A 22,664-nucleotide genomic window follows, 5' to 3' on the forward strand; every position below is an offset into this window, starting at 1 on the left:
AAGTACGTAGTCCATGGACTGGGTAGTTTAAACAACAAAAATTTATCCTCTCATAGTTCTGGAGGCCAGAGTTCAAGATCAAGGTTGACAGGGTTGGCTCCTTCCAGAGGGTGGCAAGGGAGACTCTTCCAGGCCTCTCCCCTAGCTTCTGGTTATTTGCTGTCAATGTTGGGCATTCCTGGGCTACATTACCCAGATCTCCACCTTCATCTTCACATGCATTTTCCCCATGTGCATCTCTATGTCCAAATTTTACCTTTTTATAAGGATGCCAGTCACGTCAGATTAGGGCCTACCCTACTCCAATGTGACCTCATTGCACTGAACTAATTACAGTTGCAACAACCCTATTTCCAAAAGGGCACATTCACAGGCACTGTGGCTTAGGACTCCAACATAAATTCTTGGGGGTGGGGGGTACACAATTCAACCCCTAACAAGCCTTTTGGTCTCCATTCTTTCTACTTGCTCTTCAGTTGTCTAGCCTGAGATCATTCTGTTCCTCCCCTTTCACATCTGGACCTCCCTGTCTTCCAGCCTCAGTGCCTCTCTCCTTCCTTCCAGCTTTCTTTCCAGAGAAGATCTAACTCATCAGTTCTCACCTGCAAAATTACCACCCCCACCCTCCTTGAAACTTTTGAATAACTTGGAGCACGAAGGGACAGTGAAGGATGCAAGACAGGAAAATGTTAATTCCACCTGCTTTTCTGTGAAAGATAGGGCTAAAACCTCCATAGCCTTCAGTTTATTTGAATCTAGTCCCGAACAAGTTTTTGTTTTTGTTGACTTTTTAGGCCATAAATTAGAGATTGTAAGGAGAATACTCAATCAAATTCCTCAAGATAGAAAGAAAAGATTGGAAAACCAGAAAAAGTAACTAGCTTTAAACACCAGTCTTACAACTGGGAAGAGTCATTCTCCTCTGCCATCTACTGGCCACAGCTACAATTAGAAAATGATTAGTTCCTCAGAGCCTGAACCACCGTGCCAGGTAGAGAGGAGTGTGCTTTGTGTATGGACAGGGCTTAGCATGCCATGCCCCTTAGAGCCCCAAAGCCTGCAGTCAAGACAGGGCTGGCTGGGGAGCCCTGAGGTTTCCTGGCGGCATGCTGGTGTGATGGGCCCGAAGCTCGAGGAGAGAAGCCTGGAGATTTTGAGAGAGCAGGCCTGAGCCTGGCCCACAAGGCCTTCTCCAGCAGCCTGCATGCCTGAGCAGGGCACTGTGTCCATTCATTCTAACACAGAGCTCTTTCTTTCTTTTATGAAATAATGTTTCCTTTAATCTTTTTCTGATATAAAAAGTAATGCATGCTCATTGTAAAACATTTAGAACACCAGACAAATACAAGACTAGGAAAAAAAAATCATTAAGGTTGGCACTAGAGACCAGCTGGGTGGGGTGTTTTACCATAATCTCCATCAGTACCCCCCAAATCCCTCCAAATACACATGCAATTTAAGAAAAAACTCTGCTTGCTATACAAAGGTAGCTTTCAAGACAAAGTCCCTATCTCCCTTTGAATTGTTTCTAAACCTACCTTTATAGCCATTCTGGAGCCACCACTGCCCACAAGGCCACCACCTAGCATGACTGTTATTTATAGAATGGAGCATCGGCTTCCACCATTTTTGTGCCTATGTATTACCTTTTTAAAATCTATTTTTTATTGAGATATAATTGACATACAGTATTAATTTCAGTTGTACGTGATTTGCTGTTTACACCGCAAAATGATCACCACAATAAGTCTAGTTCATATCCATCACCACAGTTACACATTTTTTTCCCTAGTGATGAGAACTTTCCACTCTCCTAGCAACTTTCAAATATATAATACAGTATTATTAACTATAGTCACCATGCTGTATATTACATATCTTATCTTTATATATAATTATCTTTGATTTTTAGAATTTGGGAACATTTGGTACATACCTACTTATACCCTTTTCCACTCAACGTTACATCTTAGCATTTTTCTATGTCACCATTTCTTGGCAACATTATTTGTAAAGGCTGCATATTATTCTACCCATACAAATCTACAATGTTTACCCACCTTCTGGTTCTGAAGGCTATGTAGCCTGCTTCCAGGTTTTTGCTCTAATGAATAATGCTGGGGTGAACCTCCATGGACTTACTACACCTTTGTACTCCTCTAGGATCATTTCCTCAAAGCAGAATTACTGCTACGAATGTTTCCAGGCTCCTGATACGTATTGCCATATACTGCTTCTAGAAAGGTGACACTCTAACTCTTTGACGAGCAGCAGACATGCATGTTTTCCCTCACCTCTGCAACACTCGAGTAATAGATGACACAGATCACTGGGTGCCAGGCATTAGGCTAGGTGCGGGGGATACAGTAGTAAGGGAATAAAAGAAAAGAACATGGTCTCTACCTGGCAGAGTTCTGATCTGGTGGGAGAGGGTGACCTTGATAATAATGAATGCATAATTACCAACTGCGATGAGTGCTCTGGAGGGGAGGAAAGGGTGTGAGGAGAGTGTAGCGGGCTTAGGCTCTAAGATAAAAGGGAGCAGAGAGCAGTCAAGGACAGAAGTGCTGTGTGGCTGAAGCTGAGAATGGGGGCTGCAGGCTGTGGTAGGCGGCTGGAGTCCATGACACTCAGACCTGCTAGACCTTGTGGGTCCTCCTAAGAGTTTCAGGAAGCCACTGAATGGTTTTAAACAGAAAGGTGATGAGATCAAATTTGCCTTTTGGGAATCACTTTTTAAAAACTATTTAAAAACATTTTTTAAATTTAAATTGTGGTAAAAAAAAAACCCTGACATTTAGCACTATAGCCATTTGCAAGTGTACAGTTCAGTAGTGAGAATATATTCACACTGTTGTGCAATGGATCCCCAACATGTTTTCATCTTGCAAAACTGAAACTCTACATCCATTAAACAACTTCCCATTTCCCCCTCCCCACAGCCCTTGGCAACTCCCCTTCTACTTTCTGTATCTATGAATTGGACTACTCTACGGACCTCATATAAGTGAAATCACAAGGTGTTTTTTTTGTGACTGGCGTACTTACTTAGCCTAACACCCTTAATGTCCATTTATATTGTAGCATGTATTAGAATCTCCTCCATTTTTAAGGCTGAATAATATTCCATTGTATGCAGAGCACATTTTTTTTCTCCATGCATCTTTCAAAGGACACTTGGATCACTTCCACACTTTGGCTATTGTGAATAATGCTGCTTTGAACACGGGTGTGCAAGTATGTGTTCAAGGCCCTGTTTTTAAATCTTTTGGATCTATTACCCAGAAGTGGGATTGCTAGATCATATGGTAGTTCTATTTTCACTTTTTTGAGGAAGGAACCTTGAGAATCACTCTTAAAAATCAAACTCAGCAAAGCTGGTTGTGTTGCCTACTAAACAATAGAAAACCATACTGGAAAGCTGCTAAAAGCTGTATCTTCTTGGACTACATTAATATCATTAAGTACACACACACAACTTCCTCTAAATTTAACAGGACTCAGTATGAATAATTTAACGTATACACATTATCAGGAACACCTATCATATAGGCTTGTGTCTTTAAGTGCTTTGAGAGACAATCTTTGTTAACCAAATATCATTGAGCACTTGCTCTTTGCAAGGCATTGTGGGGAAGTCCCAAAGTATGCCCAGCCTGGTCACACTCTCATGAAGCTTCTAGTCCTAGAGGGGCAACAACACTCTTTGGTGTGTGGTGTATTAAAATAGTGGCACAATGGGAAGCTTCTAAGAGTTCAGGGGAAGCAAGAGTCATGGGGAAAGTCTTCCTGGAGGAGGTGACACTTGTTTTTGATAGGGCTTGGGTGGAATGGTTGGCACTAGATGGTTCCAGGTGGCTGGCACATCTGAGCCGAAGCAGAGTGCCCATGAGTTTAGGGAAGGGGAAGGCATGAGTAGGTCAAGAGTGGAAGATTCAATCAGACAGGTGGGTGTAAGAGACTAAGAAGAGCTTTAGTGCCAGGTAGAAGGACTGGAACTTCTGTGGTAAGTGGGGGCTTGGGGCTTGGAGGGGTTTTCATTTGGTGAATGACATCAAAGCAGTGCATTGGGAAGATCAGACTGGCAGTTATGTGTACAGGACTGACTGAAAGGGAGAGGTACTGGCAGCTGAGAAACTACTTAGAAAGCGATGTTCCAGGCCTGTGGTAATGATGGTTTGATTTCAGTGGTGGGGTGTGGGAAGCAGGCAGTGGAAAGGAGGGGCCGGATGGAGGACACTTTGAACGACCTGACCTTGGCCCCTTTTCTGTGGATGTCCCATCCCTCCTCTCCTTCCCTCCCTCTTCCTTCTTTCCTTCCCTTTTCTCTTTTCCCTTCCCTCTGTCCCTCTCTCCCTTTCCTTCCTTCTTCTATTAAACAAATGTTGTGTGTGTCTTATAGTGATCAGTCGTACTCATTTTGGTTTCCTTCAGAACCTTGCATAATGGCCCATGCTTAGCAGGTACTCCATAAATATTTGTTGGATTACAATTGATGAACGATTCAAAGTGGGGCAGGGCCAAAAATAACCAAGAGTTCAAGCCTGGGTGATGGGAAGGAGGAGGATACCGGGAGAAGCTGGTCAGGATCGAAGTCAGGTTGGATTTGAACTACTGGCAGGTTATCCAGTGGCCTGAAATCCTGGGCTGTAGCTAGAAGAGGGAGATGTTTTAAGGAGCATCCCACCTTCACCCCCACTCTAGCTGGGGAAATAGTGGCTGTGTTTAAGAGCACAAATTTTGGTCTGGAGTCACATTTTGGTTGACTCAGTACCAAGTTAGCGGTCTCCCTGAGCCTCAGTGTTTTCCAACCCATGAATGGGGGATAAAGTAGTACTTTATAAGGTGGCTGTTAAGGATAAAGGTGAGGTTAATACTAGTGCAGCACTGGGGGTGATAGCTGCAGTTATTATATGTATTATATATAGTATAATGTTAGTATATTACTTATTATTACTATTATTAAGATTTGGAGGAGCAAAAATCATGTCATTCCCAAGTAAAGCCACCCATGGTGTCCTGTTGCATCAAATGGAAGGCAGCTTCTTTCCAGTGCTCCGCTGGCCTACATGACCAGGCCCCTGCCAACCTGTCGTCCAGCACCCTATTCTTCTGCACTCTGTTGTACTGCTGCCCTCTGGACACGGCAAGCTTCCCTGCTGCCTTAGGGCCTTTGCATTTGCTCTTTCCTTTGCTTGGAATATTCTTTGCCAGACCTCATGTGGCTGACTTTTCTTGAGGGGTGTGTGTGTGTCTATAATATCCTGTGTAATCATTATTCACATAAAGATATGGGATCTTTTGGCTTCCTGACATTTAGGTCTCAGCTCAAACATCACCTCCTCAAAGCAACTTTCCCTGACCACGTCCCCTTCCTGGGCCCTCTGGCACATCACCCTGCTTTATTCTCTCCAGAGCAGTTCTCACAATCTCAAGTACCTCAAGCACTGTTTATTTCCTTTTTTTAGGAGAGCAAGGCAGAGGCTTTTATTTAGAGAGAAAGTGAGAGGACAGAGCTCCTGGCTCAGGCCAGGAGGGGACAAGAGAGTCTGGGGGGTCGTGTGTTGTCTAGGGATTTTATAGGCTGCTGAGAGACAAAGGGCTAGGGATGTACACCTGCTAAGTGGTCCCATGTTTATCTTTGAAGAGACATTAAATTTCTTATTAATCTTCCTGGTTATGTACAAGAAGTTTACTGCTCTGATTTCCTCCCAGGATAGCAGTCTTCCTGGTCTGGGAGCATATCACTCAAGACTTCCTGCTCTGCTCCCAAGGTGGGCTGAGTTAACTGTTTGTTAAGAAACTTACTTTTTAACTAATTGGGTTTTAAGATGTTCAAGATGGAATTGTTTCTGTTTTTACTATGTTGTTTTGGGCTTGCTTGCTATATTGCTCAGGTTGCAAATCATTTGTTTAGGGCTGGAGGAAGAAAAGCAGCACCTGGGTAAAGTCAGAAAAGCTGGGCCCCAGCAGGCCAAGGCAAATCCCACAATAAAAATTATCTTGCTTTGTTTTTTCCCCGAGGCCCTCACCCTACTCTGTCTAAGCTCATGGTCTCTGCCTCATTCCCCCCTCTACAGATGGAGACCCTAGCTGCTGCTGGCACAGTTTATGTCTACGTCTGTTTGCCTCATCCTTCTCCACCCTCCCAGTGAAAGCGTGCACAGCTGGTTCATCATAGTTCCTTCTCTATCCTCAGCACCCTGAACAGCACCTGGCCCACACGGGGCACTCCATAAACACTGGTTGTGTGAATGGCTCATACTGAAGATGCAAAAGGAAGGGTGATGGTTGATAAGGACAAGTCCAATGAGGGTGGAAGAAGAAGGGCCCCAAGCGCAGTGGAAGAGCTGGCCTAGGCAAGGAGAAGGACCACTCATTCCCAACACAAGCAGGAGTGAGAAGGGGTGAGGTGAAGCTGGAGACATTTTGATATGCAGGGCAGGGCTTTGGGAGGGCTGCTTCAGCTGAATGCTTTGACATTTTTACAAAGTAAAGGGCACGGTCACCTGCTGAGAGTTAAAGGGCAGCAGGAGAAGGGTCTATCCTTGAGGCCAGTGGAGGCTTTTCAAATATGTATACCAGCTGCCATTTATTTAGCACTTATGCCCCAGGCACTGTTCCAGGCCCTTTAAACATATTGGCTGATTTAATTTCATAATCCCACGAGGAAAGGGACTATTATTAATTCCATGTAAAGATGTGGTAACTGAGGCCCAGAGAGGTCAATTAACTTTTGCCCAAGGACATCTAGGAAGTGGCAGAGATGGGATTTGAACTCAGGCAGTCTGGCTGTTGCAGCATATGTGAAGAACCATTAAAATTTCCTGTCTCCCTGGGTCTCCAAGGCACAGGGCTATGAAGGATCAGCAAACGATGAAGAGGATGGTAGAATGAATGGTATATGGCAGGCCTGAGGTGGCCAGCCAGCCAGCATGCTGTGGCAGGAAGCCCAGGAATGGGAGTAAAGAGAGTGAAAGGGACGGGGGGTGGGGGTGACTTAGGGTTAGGCATTGCAAACACGTAGGCCAAGGCAATCTGAAGTGTGCAGGAGAGGGGGCTTCTGGACAGAGAAAACAGCATGTGCAAGGGCCCTGAGGTGGGAAAGAACTTAGCTTACTGGGAACAGTGGAAGGACAGTGTCAGGGTATAGTGGCAAGGGGCAGCAGAGGGTTGCTGGCAGGCATTTAAACAATCTAATGTGAGGCCTAGGCTTTGGTATTTTTTAAGTACCCCAGGTTATACAGCCCTGGTTAAGAACTATTTAGACCAGTTTCCAGGTGACACTGGCTTGGGGACCACGCTTGGAGAAACACGCCCTAGATGAGTCTAGTGAGTAGCTACAGCTGAGAACCACTCATCTCAGTCAAAGATGGGGAAAGTGAACAGCACAGAACCATGGCTTCCAAGTGTGATCCAGGAACACGCAAGCTCCTCTTCTCCTCCCAGGGAGCTGGGGGATGGGAATAGCTTCCACAGCACAGAGGCGAGGGAGAAGGTAGCACTGTCTGGGTACAGATCAATTCAGATGAGATGCAGTAAAGGCAGAACTAGAGGGGGGTTTATCCATGAGGCAGACAGAAAGAACAGATAGGGATCAGGACTCCAGGCAGGGCACAGTGTGCAGTTAGAGCAACAGGAGGCCGATGGGGATGACGGGCAGAGTGGCAGGTGAGGCTCCTGAGGCTCACAGCAGCCTGGTGTCACGTGCTATTTGATGGCAGCTCAGTGCTTATCCATTAATTTACACCCCCACCCTGCAAAAAAAGATCTGCAGCAAAATTCTGAAATCCAGAAGTATGGAAGGTGGCACAATGGTATGTCTGTGGTGGGGAGAGGAGGGCACTGGAGTTGATTTTACCTGGCTGACAAGGCTGTAAACATCAAAAGAGAGCCATAAAGCCCTTGGCAGCGCAGTGGCCAGTGTAACAGCAGAGAGCTGGCTAGCATCTATACAGCACCTGCTCTGGGCCAGGTACTGTGCTTGCCACTTTGTTTCTTTCAGAACAATGGGATCGGATTAGAGCCTCACAAAAGTTTGCACCCCAACACTTCGTGAACCCACCATGGCAGTGTGGCTTTAGATTATTAGGCCAACTCTTCAACTTGCCCTGTAGTCTGAAAGGCCCTAATGGTTTTGTAACAACAGCCGGGGCTGGTTTCTAACCTCTGGGAAGGTGGTCACTGAGAGTTCTGCCACATTGCCTGCTGCTGTATAAAAACTGCTGGTGTCAGTCTCTATCCACTGGGGGGTGGGGGATCACTCTCAAAAGAAAACACTTTCTTCTGCCAAGGATTGGGTGGGGCTAAAAAAACTGTTCATGACAACACTGAATCAGCACATTCATCAGGGTCAAGCTCACGGTCAGAGGGAACTGGAAGAGGTCCCTGGTTGAGAAGACATCTCCAGCTGAGGCCTCTTCAATCTCAAAGGGAATGGAATCAGAATGCACAAATTCATAATGGGCATGGCAAGGGGAGAAAGGCACCATGCTCAAATTAGGGGTTTTCCTTAAAGTATTAGAGTTCAGGTTAGAACCCCCAAAAAGTAATAAATTTATAGACTCCATTCCCCTAAGAGGTAATAAAAGTTCAAAACTGGTTTTCAAAATTTGAAAACTGAATGATGTGAAAACAGGGCTCTTTGAGGACATGCCTAAACTACTGAGGCTGTCGCGGCAAGGACCACTGGACTCTCCCAAAACATGTATGCTGGGCTTTGTCAGATTTCTGGGGCTGGAACGGTCATGGATCTGACCCAGTGTGACATTTACATGCATTAAGAATCAACATCTTTCTTCCCAACAGTGTTATTTTGTTATCTGAATATCCAGGGTTAAAATAAGGATCCTTGGCTGGTCCCTGAAGCACTGCAACTTCTTTATTAGCCTCTCAAAAGACGTGGCTGCTTCTCCTCTCCCAGGGCAAAGACACAGAGAATTTGTATGGTATTTTTCTGTAAATCAGGAAATGACAGTATAGGCGTAGCTGTGTGGACTGCAGCAGTCAAGTGGAACCCAGTGACATAAGCCTCCCTCCTCAGTTCTTCCTCATTAAGGTCAGTATTAGAGTTCAGGTTAGAACCCCTAAAAGGTACTAAATTTATAGACTCCATCCCCCTAAGAGGTAATAAAAGTTCAAAACTGGTTTTCGAAAGTTGAAAATTGAATGATGTGAAAACTTCAATTTTTCACACAACATATATTTATTCCGAAAAAATCTGCAATAAATTATAATAAAAAAGATGACATGAAATACAGAATCTCACTAGCAGCTTTGCTTAGTGACCAAGACATTTTTGGGAAGTACAACAATTACAGAGTAAGAATCAGAAAACAGTGAAAAGGAGACTAATGCAATGTCACCACATGGGTTTCAACCATTTCTTCCCTAAAACAACAGATGCAGCGTCCTTCTGTACCAGTTGGATCTGAATCCCTTACTTCAGAGAAGCCATGAAATAGAATATTAGAGGTACTTGAGAATTAGAGGTTGGGGTGCTGGAGTAGGCACAGTGGGGAAGCAGATTTCTTAGGTCTGCTCCATTTCTTGTCTCCCCTATCTAGAGATTGTCTAAAACCCTGAACCTTGTGTACATCCAAGGACCAAAGCTGGAAAAACAGTTTTGGTAGTAAACCAACTTAGTGCATTTCTTAGCCTCATGAAGAAAGAGCTAGGGTGCTACACACAGCCCCCACTAAGCCCTTGGACTTGCAAAGGTCCTGGGTTGGCAATATACTAGCAAATGTGCACAGGAAAGGCATTTCCCCATCTTTGTGTTATGACCTTGCCCCAGCTTCTGTAAGCTGCCTCTCCTGTGATCACTTTCTGGCCTAGTGGAGGTGATAAAGGTGTTCTACTTGCAGTCTTCCATTAGCGAAGTTTAACACCAAGCTCCTGACCTATCAGATCTGCAGCTATTTGGCACCCATAACTTGACTCCTAGTTCTAAAACTCCCTACAGGAAAGGGCTTAACCAGTATACTGCGGGATACAGACCTTTTCTTTCCCCCAAGAGCTCAACTTCTAAGAGATGGGGGAACTGGAGAACCACTCAGCAGTGGTGCTTCCCCTGGCTCTCTCCTTCGATGTGCTAGAAGAGTCAGGAGCCAAAGCTCAAGACTGGACACAGAGCTTGCATGTCAGGCTCCTTGGATTTGATGCTAACAGGCAAGAATGAGTGGACTCAGGGTGGTCTTAATGAAAGAAAACTAGGAGGAAACCAACTGTACCAGGGAGTCAGTGGCTGGTGGCTGGTTTTACCAACCAACAGAGACTAATGTCAAAAAAAAAAAAGAAGACTGCCTCATGGAGCTTGAGTAAATGAAAAGCTCAGAGGGTTGTCTAGGGTGGGAGAGAAAGGTGCCTTGGTTGGTCCCACTGTACAGTCTCTTTTACATGGCACTGAATAAGGTGACTGGGAGCCATGGGGGGCTGGTGGTAGAGACCAGAGTCAGCCCTGATGAGGGAGCAGGCAACATCTGTCCCCTGGAACTTGAGGAGGCCAGAGAGAGGGCTCAAACGGTTATCCTCCATACCCTTGCTGGGCGAAGGAGCAGCATCGCTAGCACCACTTGAGGTGCACATGTAGCTCCAGAGGTGGATTTCTAACTGGGGGATGGGTCCTTTAGACACTGAGGATGTTTTCATGTCAAATTTGAGTAAGAACAGAAAGGGATGGTAAAAAGGACCTGTCAGACATGAATATTCTCACTCTTGAAATACTCAGTGTTTCTACTCTGATTGTGATCTTTCACATCAATGGGATGCCATCTCTAATAGACCCTAAAGTTGTGCTACTAAATATGGTCTGAGACAAGAGAATATAGTTCCACCCAGAGAAGATCCACGAAAAGGCCAATGTTACAGAGACACACAGGAGCCACTGTAGTAGGAATGCATAAATGCATGTAGCAACCATATGTAGAGGGTTATCTCACTGCTGGGGGACACCCGAGGAGTCACCGGCCTGCTGAGACTTCCTTGGATGTAATAATACTAGCAGAGTGGAGTGCAAAGCAGTGATAAGGGGTGGGGTGGGGCAAAGTGCTTTAGACGAAGGACTATAGAGAAGTCTGGACTACAGCAAGTAGTGCTTGTAGGCCTAGAATGGGAACATTTCAGAATCTAGGCCTAGGTTGCTAAGGACAATCATGACAACTTGACAGGAGGGCAACAAACACATCCCCAGGCAAAGGAGTATAAATACTGATCTCTTTACCTTATAGAGAGAGAACACAGAAACACCAAAATATGGTAACTTTGGCTTGGCAATATAAGTCTAAAAGAATTTTGCTGTGTAGGATATGGTAAGAGGGATTAGGAAACTCTCTTCCTTTTGCTCTAGCAACAGAACTTTCTTATGCCAGCAGCCTCAAAGTTCTGCAATAGACCCTTCCTGTGGCATGACTTTTCAAATCAGTCTGAAATACCTGGTGCCAACACCTTCCACCTCTAGAATCTCAGAGAGTAGTAAACGGAAAAGGCTTAGTAGTCTTTGTCACTCTCAAGGAAAACCAGAAGGAACTGGATAGCATGCTGGCGGTCACTTGGAGACTGTCTTGCCATAATGTTGGGTGGAGGCCTTAGGAGAAGACTAGTGAAGAGAGTAGCTAGAGGGTGAGAAAAAGAAAAGGGGAAAAGAAAACCTTTCGTCAGACTCAACCTAAGCAACACCTCAGGGAAGGGGGCTGGTGGCCCAGGGGATGAGGGTAGTGGGAAGGAAGTGGCTGCCATGTGCCCAGACATTAAGTTAGGAATACACTGTGTACACCGTCTACAGACTGTCCTGACAAACACCCCCGTGCAGCTCTTCCTAAGAAGTACTCTTACCAATCACGTTGTTGCTGACGTTGTTGTGTTTAGAAAATTTTAGGAGTTCTCGAAGGAATGCCATCAAATAATGGAAAACATTTCTATGGCATCTTGGAAGCTGGGCAATTATCTGTTTTAAAAAACGGGGGAGGGGGTGGGCAGTGAGAACAGGTGGAAGGAGGAAGTAAGAAGAGCTTACAGCTGCTATAAAAGTAATTTATAACTTCCAAGTCAGAATGGTTGTACTGTTTGGCCCCTGTCCCCTCAATGAGCAGGCCTTTGGTTGTCACATGGTCACACACACACCCTGCCTCATAAACAGGTCAGTGTTCATCTGGTCTTTTTCCATCTCTCCAGACAGGTAGCCATGGCATCTGCCAGGCTGAATGGTTTTCTGTGCAATGTCACTTAGCATGATGGGAGTCCCTCCTGATGCTAGTCTGACTCAGAGGTATTCTCAGCTATTGTGCATCAAAATCATTTTGTGATTAAAAACAAACAAGAAGACACAAAGAAGAAAGGATAATAAAAAAATAAATAAATAAGAAATAAAAAAAAAAAAGAAAGGCTCACAAGTGTTACCACCCTCCCTTCCTGGTAACATCAGCCAGAATCCCACATCCAATCAGCTTCACCAATCTTACCCTAGAGTAGACATTTCTGCTCTACCTGTAAGGGTCTCAACTCTCAGTGCTGGTGTCCTGCCATAAACAACAGATTCAGACTCATCCTACCACATAGCTCGCTGCCCATATGGCTTTGTAAAATCCATTTCTCTATGGAGAAACCTACCCCAAGCACATCCTCAGAGCAACAAAACTCACCTGTCGGCAGTTCTGAGGCTCCTGAGCAGAGTCAAGGCATCGCTGATATAGCTCGTAACAGATCACAGGCTCTGGCAGGGCTTCCAGGAAAATGAGCAGTGCTTCAGCCACAGAGTGATTACTGCCAGCTGGATGGACTTAAGTCAAGGGAAACGGGCTTCAGGGAAGAGGCCGCAGAGAGACTTGAGTTGCTCCCTTTCTCAAGCTCCCTCAGGGACTGTTTCCTTCCCATTATTCAGGGCAAACTGATCCTAACTGGGGTTTAGTATTTTATTGGTCCAAGTACACTGTAGCTGAGTTCTTACAGAAGTGATCAAAGACTTGGGAGGATTGGCCCAACTTGGCAGTCAGAAATATAGCCTGCACAATGATGGCTCACACTGGATCAGTCCTTGAAACTAGTCACCAATGTTTCCCGTCCTCCATTCTAGTGACTGTACATGTGGTGGCATGAGTGACCTGCCTGAAGCAGAGCAGGACCGGTGCTGTGGGTCCTACTTCCATGCCTATGACAAGTCACTCTTACCCACCCCTTGATTTCTGTTAGTGAGTGTCTGATATGGAGAGGCCAAAAGTTCCTGAAAGGCACTGAGAAACATCTGTATAGTCAATGATTACCTTATAGTAAAAGACAGATACTAAGAAAATAAAGACTAAAACACAAAAATCAGATGTAGGTGGGAAGAAGAGTTTGGCAAGTACTCATCCAGCTTCCTAAACCTTTGTTGAAAAGGATACGGATTGTCTCGGGAATGCTGGTATCCAAACAATCAATGATCTGCTGTAACTCCTCCTGCATTCCAGGGGTTTGGAACAGGTCCTCCTACCAAAGAGGTCTCAATGAATAGCACAAGGCAAGATAATCATCCCCAAAGTTCTGAAGACCACCCAGGGGTCAGGAGAGCAGCAGGAGGCAAAGGAAGAGTGGCATGTGCATTCATAATTAGGAATGGACATCCGACAATGGCTCCTTTGCCCTTTACCATCTGTATAATCCATGTGAAATTTTATTTCCCATCATAAAATTAACCTCAAAGGGCTTAACCTATACCTGATATGGTAGGAGACTAGGTGGCCATATCGGGATACCAGGTGTTCCCACTTCCAGGCTTTGACAAGTAGAAAGCAGAGTATAAACAGTAGAACCATAATCAAATACTAGTAGGGAATGCTAGGACGGGAGTGAATACCATGCCCATACCCAGCCTTGCTTTCAAGTTCTACTATTCTTCAGTAAGAAAACATTATCCTTCAATTTGGTCCCAAGAAATTTCTCCTTTGAGGGGAATGGGTTGAGAGTGGCTAGTATTTTTGATAGGATTTCAAAGATAAATGAGGCCCAAATTAAAGAAATGAGTTTGAAGTTTGCTTTGGACTTTAAAATCTGCAATGCCTACGAGGCAGCTAAAGTCAGCATTATAGACTCAGGTATGCAGCAGTCTGGGGGAGAGTGCATGTAGCCAGGAGACCAGCGTGCTCAGTTTGGGCCCAGTTCCCCCACTATGCTTATGCTGTGGTCTTAGGTAAATCACTTAATTTGCCTGCATAAGCTCTCACATCTGTAAATAGGGATACTTCTGTCTACCCAGGCAACCTGACAGTGCTGCTCTGTGGAGGTAAATTTCTGTGGAAAAGTTAAAAGCACTACACTGAGATGAGATATTATCATTTCCCACAGGACTAACACCCCTTCCAAAGTTGAAGGGCAGGCCCACTCTCACTTACCTGGTGACAGGCATATTTGAATAAGTGATCTACCAGAAGCCAGATCTCCTTGGGGACCTGAAGGGGTCTCTCACTGGTACCTTCATCCAAGGGAACCATCTGTAGAACAGATTTCTCCTAATAGATGAAAAAGGATGAGAACCAAAGGGGTCTTAATAACTGTGTGCAATTTAATCTCCTTCAAATTCTGCATATGTAAAAATTCATCATCTCTCAAGATTTTTCATTTTTTCTCACTGGGAATACCCCTGGTCAAAAGGCACTCGATACTGATTCCCACAATTAAACAATCTCCTTTTCTAGATGCTTCACTTAACTGCTGAGTATTCCATTGGGGTTTATGTATATCATCTGGAAGGGTTGTGTGTTGCAAATCCTTTCAAGAATGACACTGAGAAACAAGTGCTCCAGCAATATGGTCACGGTTGAGTACACACACCATCGGAGAGTGTCACAGTCATCAAGACAGTACTTTGAGAGAGCAGCATCTACTTAGGCTTCTGTGCACTTTTAATTCATACTTTTTTCCAGTCATACCACAAATATTACAGTTTTCATTGTTGATTTAAATGAGGGTTTCTGGTCCTCAGGAATTAAAGACAATTCTCCACAGTAGACCTACATACATGAGTATTTCAGGCTTGAAAGGTCTATTAAGGCACTAAAACTCATAAGCCTTAAGATCCACAGTCAACTGAACACAGCATACCAAGAGCAGAAACACTGTGAATGGCCTAGGGTCTGAGTCCAGAAGTTATTCTTTATATGAACAGCTCAGCATAGATTTCTTGGGGCTTTGGCTCCTTTCACCTATCTTTCTACTGTCTGGTAGATTCTCCTGAAAGAATCTAAGAGAAAAATCCAGAGGTGACAAAAACTAAATCTGAACTTGAAAATGGTTAGGGAGTAAACTCAATTATCTTATGTTTATATAGCCAAATATAAAGTATATCATAAAGGTGTCTGAAATAGGTTAAAAGGCATCTGAAGGCAGCCTTCGGAAAAAGCCTAGTGGAGAAAATGGTGACTGTTTTTTTGTATCTTCTCCCCTCCTGTACCTCCAGCTTAAGGTCATATATTATGTATGTTCAACTTTGGGAAATTCTGTAAATTCCATCTACAACCCCTAGCCATGTTGCTTCAAGGTAAAGAAAAGGAGCATTTCACTACTTCCAGAGACCATGTCCACTGGAGCAGAGCCTGAGGGCTCTTCTTAACATTATATTCTTCAACAAGCACTGGTGACCTTTTAAAGCCACTATACCTTTCTAAGGGAACAGGGAAGAGAAGGGAGCATGACAGTTGGTTACCATTTAAAATTTATTTTCTTCACATTCATTTTGCTTCCTTTCTTCCTTTCCCTGGGATTCTATCACTTGACATTCATGTTTCCCATAGCTGCCAGAACTTCTATCAGTGGTTCCTCCCCTAACTTCCTTCCTATAGCAAATATTAAATCCAGGTATCTACACAATATCTGAGCCAAAACACTGTCCATAATGCAGTCTGCTCATATTCTGGACCAAATGTAACACACATATAGATTCTTTAGCAGACTGCCTCCAAACTTACCATATGTAAATTATTCAGTACTGATTCATGTACTTTATTAAAAAAATCTGACATCCAGTTTGGCGCTTTTCTGTACTAAGGCATTAAGGCGACACAAGGTACTGTCCAAAATGAAAAGCCAACATGGCCTCTTATTAACAGGGAAGGGCTGGAAGCAGAGCTGTCTCAAACCTTAGTGGTTTAAAAAGGTTAATAAAAGATCCGAAGATTATATACACCATCTACTATCAAATTCATGAAATGTCATACTTGTGTCTCTGAAGTCTAGAGAATGATCATGCACAAGAAATGGTATTTTTTAGTAAAATCACATATTATCCTGAACTCTAATTTTCAAAGGGAAATCAGACACACTTTGTCCTTGCTCAACAAGACACATTCAGTGCTTGCTAAGCACACACTTTGTAACCTTAGTACTAATAACTAAGGCACAAAACAGTATGCCAACCCCCCCATCAAAGTGCATTAAACTCTACTAAATGGGGAGGTCACATTAGATACTGTGTGAAAGTGCTTTAAGAATGATTTTCAAGCACATGTTTCTCTACTTGATAGCCCTCTGTGGAGCTCGGCACTCTCCAACTTGAAGATGGAAGTTGGCAGCGCACCACAGAGGTTTTCACTAGGCATTCAGCAGACCCAGGTTCTAGTCCCCTCTGCCACAAATCCAATGTCAGGAACTGCATGACTTTAGCAAGTTTCTCAAACCTTCCTGGGCCTTGGTTGTTCTGTCTATTACAATTGAGAAAACATTTTCCCTTGTGTGAAGGCAGAGAGCTGGACCAGATGATCCCTTATGATCTCGTGCAGATCTATAATTCTATTCTATGCTCTATTTCTTGACCATATCTGTGCATTTTGTCAATAATTAATCACTTATTACTAACCCCAAGTCATTCTTAATACAACAGAAACCCACTTCTAGTTTTACTACCATTGGAAATGGAGGACAGATAAGCATACTCTCCTCTACCTCATGAGCTGTCAGATACATCATGACAGCTCTTTAGTTACGTCTCATTTCAAAAATACAAATCTGGAACCTTGACTCCTATTGCTTTTATGCACTACATCTCAATGACTTGACCAGGGCAGTAAATGTACTTCCTGTACTTCAGACACACTTAAAAGTCAGCTGACAGGACTTTCAGGGATTCTCATGGAGTCAGAGGTCTCTGACTGTGGGAAAGCCTAGGGACCACAGTTAAGTGTTAATCAAGCCCAGAGAAACATGTAACCACCAATGGATTGCATTACCTTTTCTAGGAAGCTGTCTTCTTCCTGAGAGCAGAGCAGGAAAAGAAAGTCATTGACAGATAGAAAATGATTAGAATTAATTTACAGAATTAGTAACAGATCAGTATTATTAGAACTCACTAGTTTACTAGATACATACACTTTGAACAGCTTTGAATTCTTCAGATAAATGCTGAAAACGGAACACATTCTCACATGCAAAGTTCTCTATTATGCATATTAAATTTCTGTGCAGTTTACTGAGACAATCAGTGAGCAGACATGTGCCACCTGCCCCAACCAAATGCCTGCTGATGTTTCCTTCTCACATGCTGCTTGCAGCAGGCCCTGCCACCTCATGTGGCTGCTCACTTCATCCTGATGCCGCTTCAGTGGGAGAACTGGGGTCCGAGCACAACAGTGGCCACTCATAAGCTTCTCTCCTCTCCACTCCCATTCCTCTCATCCTAGTAGCCCCCTAACCAGTACCACACTCCTTTCTACCTCCCCATACCCACGCACCTCCTCAAAGGCCCCTAAAGTCCCCAGATATGGAGGTCCCTCTGAAATGTAAATTACTTTCATTTCAGCCCTTTGTGGACCAGAAGATCCATCATTATCCCCTATTGTGTTTTCCTATTAGGTATAAAAGGAAAAAGCAAAGCAGGGGAGAGGGAAGAAGGTACCTTTTAAAAATCATCTCTGTGTTTTGTGCTATTACTACAATCCAGTAAGAACAGCAATAGTAACTACCCTCATGTTTTAGGGAGCATCTGCCATGTAGTGGGAACTGTGTAAAGTACTCATATGCAATGTTATTTACTCTGCACACATGTGCAAAATAGGTATTATCACCATTTTACAGATGAGGAGAATAAAGCTCTGAGAGGTTAAGTTACTTGCACAAAGTCACACTACTAAGTAGTAAGTGGCAGAATCATGATTAGAACTCAGTTCTGATAGACTCCACAGTCATTACCACTATGCTCCCTTAGACAACTCAAAAAGGACCATCTGACCGTTTCCTGGACAGAGAGGCAGGGGCAAACTGTAAGAATGCATTTCACTCCATAGAGGGCTGAAGCCAATGAGAAACCCCACTTACAAGGCAGCATGGTTAGTGGAAAGAGTGACTCATGGGTGCAAACCTTTGCTCTGCCTCTTATTAATTTTGTACAGACCCCAGGCATGTTACTAAACTTTATAAATCCTCAGTTTCTTCACCTCTAAAACTGGGATAATAATATTTACCTTATAGGGACAGGGAAGCAGCCTAAAACCCAGGGGTGGTGGGACAGTGGTGGTACAGTATGCCAGCAGAAAGCCTGGATACCTCAAGGCTCCTCACACCATCTCAGCAACTGCAACTGGAATCCTCCTAATCCCACCATGGGCCACCAAGAACCTGAGTATAAATCACATGTCTCGGGGCTGAGAGTAAAAGGAGAAATCCCGGTCTACTATTAGAGATGTGCAGGAGGCTGGAGTGGGGGAGCATGGTTCCCTGATGTTCTAAGCAGTAACGTTGAATGCACTTCCCCCAAATGACTGTTTATATGGTGGTTAGGTTTTTTAGTATTACTAGATACATTATGAGTTAAGCATGCTCTTATAGTTATCTAGGTTCTTAAATACCACATATAAAATAAAATAAAAATAATGAGAATAATAATGCTTTATAAAGTATGCATTATTTATGGTATTGTGATTATAATACTTTTAAATGTAAAAGTTAATTCTGAGTGCCAAATGGCTGATAGAACACAATTTTGGAGCACAGCCTCTTAAAAATTTAGAACTACTTATAAATAGAGAATCTGCCTGTCTGACAGACTACTCCATTTTCCCTCCCATGAGTACATGCCACATGATATGATGAGTAAAACTAGGCAGTTTTTATATACTAACCTGTCAAACCAGGCCCTCAAAGATGTCCAGAGACTTCTCAGAACAGAGATGGGACTTAACTAGCTTTTAAAAGGATCACAGGATTTTCAAGGGTGGAGATGGGGTGAGGACATTACAAGTGGAAGGTACAGAAAAGGTAAATCATAGGTGTGATTAGGGAAAAGTCATTGGTTTGTGGGGAGCATGAGGGGATGTTGACAAAAACAGCAGGAAATAACTCTGAAAAGATGTGTTGAAGTCAGACTTTGCGGACCTTGAATGACAGAGCAATTTAGATTGTATTTAGCAGGTGTGGGGGAACCAATGACTACCTTTAAGCAAGGAAGTGACAGGCCCCAAAGCTACATTACAAAAAGATCCATCTGCCAGCTCTAGAGAGGAAGAATGGAAGGGTAGGGAGAGAGAGGCAAAGGGAATCATTAAAGGCTATCAAGGTAGGTCAAAGAGGAGAGAATAAACACCTTAACGAAGAATGGGAAAATAACATATTTTTAAAAAATGAATGGATACAAGAGAAAACTCTGAAAGAAGAAGTCAAAAGGATTTTAATAAGATACTGGTTGAGAGGCAGCAGATTTACACAGAAAGCTTATTTCTGACTACAGCCATGCTGTAGATATAAATTACATTTATTTCAACACTAGGCTCAGTTCTGAAAGCAGTAACACCACTTAGCCCCCACTGACAAAAAGCATACCCCTAAGGTAGTCCTGAGGTTGCTGCTAATCACTTAGTTCAACTGACCTGCCCAGTCTCTGCAAAAGGCTCCACGTGGATCACACTAAAAAGGGAACCTAATTCAGGTTAACACAGGCACACTATAAATACACTGCAAATCATTCTTCACCCCACATTCATCCTTAGAGGAATCTTTCCAGTAGAAAATACAGCTAGAATAATGTAAGAGTCATTCAGAGGCAGATTTAGGTTTTAAGAAAAAGAGCAGAAAACTAAATGGATACTGAAGTTCTAGAAAGGATTAGTTTGTGTGAAATACAGAGAAGAAACACAAACCATATGCCTAACTGGGTAAGAAATGAGTGCTTAGATCAGCAAGACAAAGTGAACACTTAGGGGAGAGATGACTAGGGATGAAATCCTCAAGTTGTTATTTCAAATGTTTGATACCATTTTCCTAATAGACATGTTCCCAAGCAAACATGTCCACCCATCCTTCAACTTTCTCATCTCTGTACCTGTTAGCAAAACCTTTAACCAGATCCGTTGAGTTCAAGCCTGGTCTCCTCTGCATTAATTTACCCTGCAAGCAACACAAGAATGTTTCTCCGAACACGTCAATTTACAACCTCACACTACTCTCATCCAATCTTTCTGATGGTTCTAGATGCCCTCTGGCTCTACTATAAACTCATTTGTTGACTTTGAAACTATCCACTGTCTGTACCATACGTAACCCACCTCACACACTCTTAAACTTAATCTTCATTCTTCCCAGGGATATCTCATGATTTTTCATACAAGATCTTTTTGCTTTCACCTTCTAACCTTTATGCTCACCCAGTATATTAATACATGTTCCCTAAATACTTGATGCCGCACTTACTTCTAGTTTTGTTAATGTTACGTGCATCAAATATTCATTAAAGTCAAAATGGGCTGGTTCTGAGATTGATTTTTACAGAGACAATAATATGTATTTATGTATTTATTTTATGGTGAGTAAACAGCACCAGAAAGGAATCTATTGTTAATACAAATTAGAAGCTCCATAACTCTCAATTTAAATGACTTTCCAAATACTGCTTTACCAAACCCACTGGACATTAGCTAGTAAAGGTAGTTAATGTTTAGATTATCTCTAACTAAACCCCTATGAACCTTGATTTAGAATTTAGCCATGTTATATACACAAGTCAACTTTTATCACCACTTAATTATAGGAACCCACATAAACTCCATAATACTTTGTAGCCAATGTCTGACGTATAAATATTGATGATTATATGCTACTTAATATGCTAGTTAATAAACCTATCTTAATTCTGGAAAAGAATAAAGATAATTACAAACAGATTCTCTTATGTTTGTCACTTGCGCTAACCCCAACTATTCCAGTAGTGGCAAAATCACTGTGAGAAGGGCAGGAGGAATGAAAAGGGCTTATGCCAGTTACCTCATTCTTCATTTAGTGGGAAGAGGGTATGACAGAAGAATCTTTCTGAAACAGTGCATAGAGAGTCAACACAGGCACTGAACTCATTTCTGGTTTCACCAAAAGCTTAGATTAAGTAATAAAATAGAGGACAACAGGGACCATTATTAACAGCATCATCTCATGGGATTTAAAGTATCACCTTGGGTCTTGGAACAAATATGAACACACAAACCTAAAAGAGCATTTCAGAAAATCAAGATCAAGTCAAAGGAGAGTGGGATGGTATTATGAATGGGGTATAGATAATCTTGCATTTCTTGTTTACTGCCCCACACTAATATGGATAATTTCCTCATCAATGAGATAAAGGAATTTAATAACACTGAAATGCAACAGCCTGTGAAAAGAACCAGAAGCCTAAATCCTACAAAATAAAAGCTTTAAAAGAATAAATGATGACCACACACACACACAATTTAATAAGAATGCAACAATTTTGTAAAGAAAAGAAAAAATGAATAGGGTTCTTTTTTAAAACGTTGAATCATTTGTGTCCAAAAAGTAGAAAATGGCTTCCTACAGAGCCATTAACTCCACCAATGATTTTGGCTAGTTCCCACTTATGGTCAAATGTGGTTGAATTAACTGATAATATTTTTTAAAAAACAAAACTTTTTTAATGCTGGTTGAGCCTCATTCCAGTCACTTCAATTAATACAGGAAAACTACAGTGAAGAGTACTATATAAGGGCTCTGCCAACTCTGACCAAAAAATAAAGCCAGGTCCCAGTTTATAGGAAGTAAGGTGGGAAGAGGGAGTATGAAAGGACAATTTTAAAAACCTATCAAGAGGGAACAATCAGACAAATATAGGAAATGGTAGATCCTTCACTGGGCAACTGTCTGGAGTCTTAGAAAATCAATGTCATTAAAGAAAAAAAGGGGAGAACTCTTCTACTCTAAGAGACTGCAAAGACCTCACCAAAGGTATTACATGAATCCAGACTGGATTTTGGCTTAAAGAAGCTATAAAAGAAATTATTGGGACACCTAGAGGAACCTAAATATGGACTGGCCATATTTCTTAGGTATAATAATTATACTGTACTTATACAGAAGTTGCCCTTTTTCTTAAAAGAGGCAGGCTAAAGTGTTTACTGGTGAAGTGACATATCACCACTTAATTTCAAATGGTAAAGCAAAAAACAGGTGTAGGTCTGTTTATGTCTGTAAGCCATGTGGGTGTTCATGGTACTGTTCTTTCAATTTTTCTGCACATTTGCCATTTTCATAATAAAAAGTTGGGAAAAACAAAACTAGGAAATAGTGTTTGGGATGGAGGGAAGGGGGGAGGAAAAAAAGGGAAACAACTTCATTTAGAATATATCCTAAAAGGTGAAACATGAAATTTGAAGAAAGGAATATGATGGTAGAAGAAAAAACAAGCACCATAAAAAATAACAGAATGT

General features: G+C 42.7%; 1 protein-coding gene across 4 annotated transcripts in view; it reads right to left on the minus strand.

Annotated features, from left to right (window-relative positions):
• Positions 1-9,167: 9,167 nt before the first annotated feature.
• OCRL (OCRL inositol polyphosphate-5-phosphatase) overlaps positions 9,168-22,664 on the minus strand; it is a 70,186-nt gene continuing 56,689 nt past the window's right edge. For 3 of the 4 annotated variants that reach the window (XM_073227848.1, XM_073227845.1, XM_073227847.1), the window contains exons 18-23: positions 17,193-17,216; positions 14,364-14,480; positions 13,377-13,461; positions 12,639-12,766; positions 11,833-11,944; positions 9,168-11,612 (exon numbers count right to left, since the gene is read on the minus strand). In XM_073227848.1, the coding sequence (XP_073083949.1) occupies positions 11,488-11,612; positions 11,833-11,944; positions 12,639-12,766; positions 13,377-13,461; positions 14,364-14,480; positions 17,193-17,216 (591 nt within the window). In that variant the 3' untranslated portion in view covers positions 9,168-11,487. The remainder of the gene's footprint in view (positions 11,613-11,832; positions 11,945-12,638; positions 12,767-13,376; positions 13,462-14,363; positions 14,481-17,192; positions 17,217-22,664) is intronic. The other variant, XM_073227846.1, reaches the window with a different exon arrangement.

Source organism: Manis javanica, chromosome X, assembly GCF_040802235.1.
Source record: "Manis javanica isolate MJ-LG chromosome X, MJ_LKY, whole genome shotgun sequence".
Lineage (NCBI taxonomy): Eukaryota > Metazoa > Chordata > Mammalia > Pholidota > Manidae > Manis > Manis javanica.